We start from the raw sequence: 7,310 nt of genomic DNA, 5'->3' as shown, positions 1-7,310 counted from the left end.
TTAAAATTTTTGATAGGATAAAATGAGATGACTTCAATACTTCTGAGCTGTGTAAATTTACTTAACCACAGTTTGCCTTGGTTTCTTTACTTATAAAATTAGGACATTAACTGGTCCCCTCACCCCACCATGAACTGTGAGAATCACATTAAAGGATATTTGTAAAGCACCTTCCACAATGCCTAAAAAAGTCATAGATATTATTTTATTATTGTTATTATAAATATTGATTATGATACTGATACAGAAGCAACTACTATAGTTAAATCATCTGGCCCCTACTAGTTTTGGATAGTATTATGTTGGGAATGTTCCATTGGCACAGAACATCCTTGATGCCCTTGCAGAATCTAATCCTCACTAATAACTTTATTTGAAATCAAGGAACTCAAATACTAAAGTCTATGGATATAATTCTAAAGTTTCCTTTAGTTAATGTGTTCATAACATAATAATAAATTATTTTTATTATTTGTAACAATATAATAGTATTTGCTTAGAGGATTTATAGTCATTGTGAAGTATGGTTGTAGGAGATATATAGGAGTTACAAGATTTCTTTGTGCCTTTCAGATTGGTCAACAAATTTATTATGCCTTTCCATAAACTGGTTGAATTGAATATGGTAAGCTTCATGTAACCTAGAATCCTAATTTCTTGTTCAAATAAAAGTGATATAATTTCATAGGATTTAAAACTATGAAGGACCTCAAATATCATTATAAACTTTTTCTCCTCATTTTGTTAAGGAGAACACTTGAGCCTCAAAACATGAGTTAACCAAAGAAAAATTATGCAGGATAGAAACAGCAAAGTTGGGTTTTGTTCCTAAGTTCTCCAACTCCAAATCCATAAGTGTTTTAGTTATATTACTGCAAAGGTGAGAAATCGCTAGGGATTGTTTTCTGGGTGTTGTGAACACATTAATGAAATGGAATTTTTTGGAATGGTATCCTTATGGACTTCAGTGTTTGTCGACTGTTGGTCGCAAATAGATTTTGCATCAGGGATCAGATTCTGTTGGGAAAGCAAAAAATCTTCTCTGCCTTTGGGATGTCTTTAGTGTTATAGTCTCCAAAACTATTAGAAATTGCTTGGGTTCCATTACAATTATTAATTCATTGGTGCTCTACAATTTATTCAACTGTCTGCTTTTGTAATATAACCACCAATTAGTGGAAATTATGAAATGTTTTTTTTTTTTCTTTTACCACCACCAACTTTATTTGACAAAGCAGATGTTCTTTCTCTACTTCACATTGAAAAAGTGAACCCTAATGATGATGATGATGATTAACTCACCAGTCACTAGAGACACATCCTCAATGGGACCTTATTGTAATAATGCAATAATATTTAATGCTGTTGTTATCCTGAAGGTAATTATTGGATGTCCTTAATATTCTACTTTCATCACAAGATGAACATTGTTTTAACTGTTTGTCTTTTTGTTAAGAGATCCTTTATGAAAGCATTCTTTTATTACAAAGTCCATTGGGCAGTGTCTAAATTATTTCTGAAAGTCTTGAGGTTTTCCCCATCCTTCTCCGAGTGTTGAATGCTATTTCAAATCTTTCTGCAAAACATGAAGTGGGCTTTTACATCAGATATTTGGGTTTCTATAGCAATCACTTCAATTCTCACTCTTCATCTGGAGCATTGCCAGTTTTATCCAGCCCTGCAAAAGGTAAGCTTATCAGGAGAACAAGAAGGAAAAGACAACTTCCATTTGAACCTCCTTTCAGGTAAGGAACTGAAGATCTGTCCAAAGTTGGAACAATAAGAAGTAAAATGGGTGAGATTCTGACTCTAAATCCTGAGTAAAATATAATGGTCAACCTTATTCAGAGAGAGTAACTGAGCCCAAGAGGGGAACTGTTGCATACTTTCTGGAAGGTTATGTTCACAGAAATATGAAAAACAAACAAACAAAACAAACAAACAAACAAACAAAACAAAAAAAAAAAAACAAAAACAAACAAAAAAAAAAAACCAGGCACTTGTTTATCTGGGAAGAGATCAATTTCTACCTGAACATATAGTTCAGGAAAACTCAATGCTGATCCTTGGGATGCAGAGGACTTGATAACAAAGGCTCCAGATGATCATGAAATTGACTGATTCCCTAAATTCAATGACACAATATTACCTTCTTTGGATCCTTATGTTGATAGGTATTGGAGCTCCCCTCCCCCAAATTAAAAATAATATCTAACAAAGTACTGCCACCAAATACAAAGGAACTGCTAAGGGATTGCCTTTGGAAAGCCACATGTGTCATGTCTTTTAATACTTAATTGAAAATGTCATTTATGTTTAAATGATATTTCAGTATCATTAATTTTGTGATAAAAATGTCTTTGAAGGACATCTAGCATATCCCCATATATTACAGATGAGGATGCTAAAGTCTAAAGTGTCTAAGGGGATTTCTGCAAATCCATAGATTATTTATGAGCTTAAAGATTTGGAACAAGACTTGTGATTCCAAATCCAGAATGAATTTTAATCTATCACATTGTCTATACAATCAGATCAGAGACTGTCAGAGATAGAATGCAAGTCAGATATTCAGTAGTTTGACTTCATGAAATGAAAGGGAAAAAATATTTTCTATTTCTCCATGGTTATTACAATATGCAGGAGAGAACTAGTTTGAAGGTATAGTTTATCTAGATTTTAACAAAATTTCTGATAAATTTTCTCATTTAATTCTTGTGAAAAAGATAGATGATAATACAATTAGATGGACTGATAATTGGTCGGATAGTGGCAACAAAGACATATTAATTATTCTATGTCACCATGGGAGTAGAAACCCAGTGGAATTCTCCAGGGACCTGTGTTTGGACTTGTGCTGCTTAGCTGCTTAGCACATTATTATGATTCAGGTAAATTATACATGGTAAATATATCAAATTTTCAGATTAAACAGAGTTTTAAAGAATGGTAAGGATAATTAGAGAATTATAGAGTTAGGGTTCAAAATTATCTAGAAAGCCTAGAACATAAAGCTAAATTTAGGAAGATCAAATTCAATAGACAATAGTCTTGCCTTTGGGTGATATTAAACTAAAATCAGCATATAGCCCATTACTGATCAGTTGTTAAATTGTAATTCTTCTAATCCCACATAGTATCTTGCATCCGACCTTTCTTTGGATGGATTATAGAGCACATGATTGGAAGAAATTTGCAACCCTCTTGGGGACAGATTTTCAAGTGCTTTAAATACTTTTTTAAAAAATCTTACTCTTTGGAGTAAGAGGTATTTGAGTTTCTGGAGTTCACTGGGAGTGCTGGAGTAGGGACATTTCATGAAGTGTCACTGTGACCTGTAGTATAGGAATTCCAATTTGCCAGGTAAGAAAAGGAAAATTGATTGTAGAGAGGAGAAATTGATGGTTATTGTTCAGTCATTTCATTCATGTCTAACTCTTCATGACCTGTTAGGATGTTGGTTTTTTCTTTTTTTTTGGGGGGGGGTACAAAGATACTGGAGTGGTTTCCCATTTCCTTTTTAGCTCATTTTACAGATGAGAAAACTGAGTCAAGTAGGATGGAGTGACTTGCTCAGGGTAATAGAACTAGGAAGTGTTTAAGGGGGAGAGGGTTAGTGCTAGAGTTTTGTGACAGCTAGGTGGTATACTGGGAAATGTACTGACTTCAGGCTTAGAAAAATCTGGTCTTGATTCCTGACTAATATATGTACCATCTGTATAACCCTGAACCAATTATTTAAGTACCTTTAACCTCAGTTTTCTCATCTTTAAAGTGGAGATACTTATGAGAATATATATATATATGTAAAATATATATATATATATATATATATATATACACCCACACATACACACAAGTGTATATACATATATACACACATATGTGTGTATGTGTCTTATATGCATTTTAATTGTAGTCTACATAGAGATAATTTACTTGCAGAATCTGATATTATTACTGCAAATGACTATAAAGGGGAAAAAAAGGAAAACTGTATGAACAAGAGACTCTTCACTGACATCAATAATTAGAGGGTAGGATGTTAATTATTTTGTAACAAAGGAAACTCAGAGGTGCCTGGACAACTACGAGTAGAATCAGGAAAATATTATTACCAAAACTCAAGAGAGAAAAAGGATAAATATCACAGATAGTTATGTATGATGTATGTTATGAGATACATAGTCATTTAAATCCCATAAGACATAAACTAAGAATTATGAAAACTGAAAAAAAAAAAACAAAGAAAAGATCACTAATTAAATGATCTCTTGTTACTCAGAGATTGTGGATTCAGATAACTAATCAGCTGAGAACTCATATTACTAAAAATTGTGAAGTGAGAAGAGAAAAAAAAAGTCAGTAAATGATGATAGTTTTGCACAGAAGGTAAACTGATTGAAGGAAGAAGAAATAAAGATTGATACATTGATAGCCATGAGGGAATCAAATTATGCTATTTTTAAAGAATAAGCAAGATTTTGAAATGGTGGTAGGGAGCAGGGAAGTAACTAGATTTCTTTTTTAATTATCTCAATATAATGAACTCATCTTCTGAGGAAGGGGGGAGGGTTAGTGCTAGAGTTTTGTGACAGCTAGCTGGTATAGTGGGAAATGTACTGACTTCACACTTTAAAAAAAAAAAACTGATCTTGATTCCTGACTAAGATATGTACCAGCTGTATAACCCTGAACCAATTATTTAAGTATCTTTACCCTCAGTTTCCTCATCGTTAAAGTGGGGATACTTATGAGAATCAAATGAAGTAACATTTGAAGTACATTACACCCACTATTTCACTAAATACATTTTTATCTATTATTATCTTTAAGAAAAGGAGAAATACATCAGACCATTTCTATATGGGAAGTAGAATTCAATAAGAAAGTAGACATACAATGACTTTCAACAGTCAGAACTCAAATATGTTAAATAACATAACTGTAGGGGACTTACTGACTTCTGGCCTTTTAAAATAATATATGTATAAGACACGAGAAGGTAGGTGGTGGGGTTGGACAGGACATCACTATCCATTGAACTAGAGCACAAACTACTCCAATATAGATAATTGTAGAAAACGATTAACTAAAAGGTTGGAATTGGAACGGAGGAAAATAAAATTATCATATGAGGAAATAAATAAAAAGAACAAGGGAGGAAAGAAAGAAGGGAAGAAAGAAGGAAGGAAGGGAGGAACGAAAGAAGGAAGATGAAGTAGAGGAGGGGAGGTAATGAAATGGTCATTGAGCCTCTTTTAATTGTGCTTAAATGACTCATATGTGATTAAGGGTTAACAGTCTTTTGGAGAACAGTTTCTTATGGTGTCTCTTCCATTGCGGTTGCTCTTTCACCCTTTATTTAAAAAATAATGTCTAGCATCAAGCATTTTCCCTTCTTACTAAGCAACTTTTCTTGAGAAGATCTTTTCCCACTATTCATCTGACTAAAATTCAACTTGAACCAGGATTTCTGTGTTTCTATCTCTGGCACTTAGCAGCTGGATAAGCAAAAGTAAGCTTTCTCATCTGTAAAAATAGTAATGGTGTCAGTGCTATTTATTCTGTAAAATTATTTTGAGGTTCAAATCAGGCATTGTTGTTAATACTTTTATTAACTTTAAATCAGTTATTATTATTATGACTCATGCTCATTAAACTTTTTTTTTTCTTTTTAACTAGACTATGATTTAACTGGATTCAAGAATTTCCCAACAAGGAAGCTTCTACTATCCATGCAATTAATCAAATGTTTTGCAGTTTCTGGATGTAAAGAGATATGTAGGTAACTATAGGCTAAATGATTTACCCACTGACATATAGCCAAAAGCAGGACATGAAAGTTTTCCCAATTCCAAGATTATTGTTCCATTTACTCTTTTATCTCAAGCTTTACACCCTTCCTTCCCAATTAACTTAAGAGCTACTAACTCATTAATCTTATCAATATTTAATCTTAAATGGCAAATATGTCATTGCAACAAAAGTATATACTTTAAAACTAGGTGCTATATTAATTGACTGGATTATAATAATTTTTACACATGATAATTCATCTCTCCCTTCCTAGGGTTATAAATTAATTACATGAAAGAAATTTACTATCACCAGTTTTGTGTAAGATGAAAGGGACATGAATCACATCTTTTAGCATTGAGGATGTATTGCATCCCTTCATTCACAATGTAAAAAATTCATCACTAACAGAATAAGCAATATCATGGAGAAGACTAATGCTTGACCCAAGTTTGAATTAAATTAATTGGATTGTTTGAGTAAGGTATAGGCAAGGTCTCATTCGAGGAAGAAATGAAGAGAAAAGGAAAGAACCAATAAGACTATGTTATAATCAGGAAGTTGGCAGAGGATTGACCAAAATGGAGAATAAAAACAATGTAACTGAGTTCATTCTCCTAGGCCTTACACAAAGTCCAGAGCTTCGAATGATATTTTTTGTCATTTTTTTAATCATATACATTGCCACAATTATAGGTAACATACTCATTGTCATAACCATGACTGTCAGCCAAACTTTGAAATCACCCATGTACTTTTTTCTAACCTTTTTATCCATTATGGATGCTACCTATTCTTCAGTCATTGCTCCAAAAATGGTTGTGGATTTACTCTATGAGAAGACAACCATTTCTCTGAAAGGCTGTCTGACCCAGCTGTTTGCAGAACACTTTTTTGGTGGTGTTGGAATCATCCTCCTTGTGGTCATGGCTTATGATCGCTATGTTGCCATCTGTAAACCCCTGCACTACATGACCATCATGAATCCTCGTGTGTGCCAGCTGCTGGTGGCAGCAGCCTGGATGGGGGGCTCTGTACACGCTACCATTCAATTAATCTTCATGGCTCATCTTCCCTTCTGTGGCCCTAATGTAATCGATCACTTCATGTGTGATTTGTTCCCATTGCTGAAATTGGCCTGCATGGACACCCAAGTTCTTGGCCTTTTAGTCATTGCTAACAGTGGAGTAATGTGCCTGTCCATCTTTCTCATTCTAATGGTCTCCTATATTGTTATCCTCTCTTCCCTGAAGGGTGGTAGTTCAGAAGGAAGGCGAAAGGCCCTTTCCACCTGCAGCTCTCACTTCACAGTAGTGGTCTTGTTCTTTGCTCCCTGTATATTCTTGTATGTGAGACCAGTAGCCACTTTTCCCATAGACAAAGCTGTAGCTGTATGTTTTACTATGATTACTCCTATGTTAAACCCTTTGATTTATACCCTTAGGAATACAGAAGTTAAAAATGCCATGAGGAAACTCTGGATTACAAAAGTGACTTTGCTTTTTAAATGA

The 7,310-nt window shown here is 33.8% G+C and overlaps 1 protein-coding gene across 1 annotated transcript; it reads left to right on the top strand.

Moving 5' to 3' along the window:
• The first annotated feature begins 6,380 nt into the window (after positions 1-6,380).
• Positions 6,381-7,310, top strand: LOC100926426 (olfactory receptor 4C6). The gene has a single exon (XM_003773785.1). The coding sequence runs from the start codon at positions 6,381-6,383 to the stop codon at positions 7,308-7,310; it is 930 nt and encodes a 309-aa protein (XP_003773833.1).

This window comes from Sarcophilus harrisii, chromosome 6, assembly GCF_902635505.1.
Source record: "Sarcophilus harrisii chromosome 6, mSarHar1.11, whole genome shotgun sequence".
In the NCBI taxonomy this organism is placed as follows: Eukaryota; Metazoa; Chordata; class Mammalia; order Dasyuromorphia; family Dasyuridae; genus Sarcophilus; species Sarcophilus harrisii.
The sequence above is the reverse complement of the archived record's forward strand: the minus strand, read 5'-3'. Positions and strand labels throughout refer to the sequence as shown.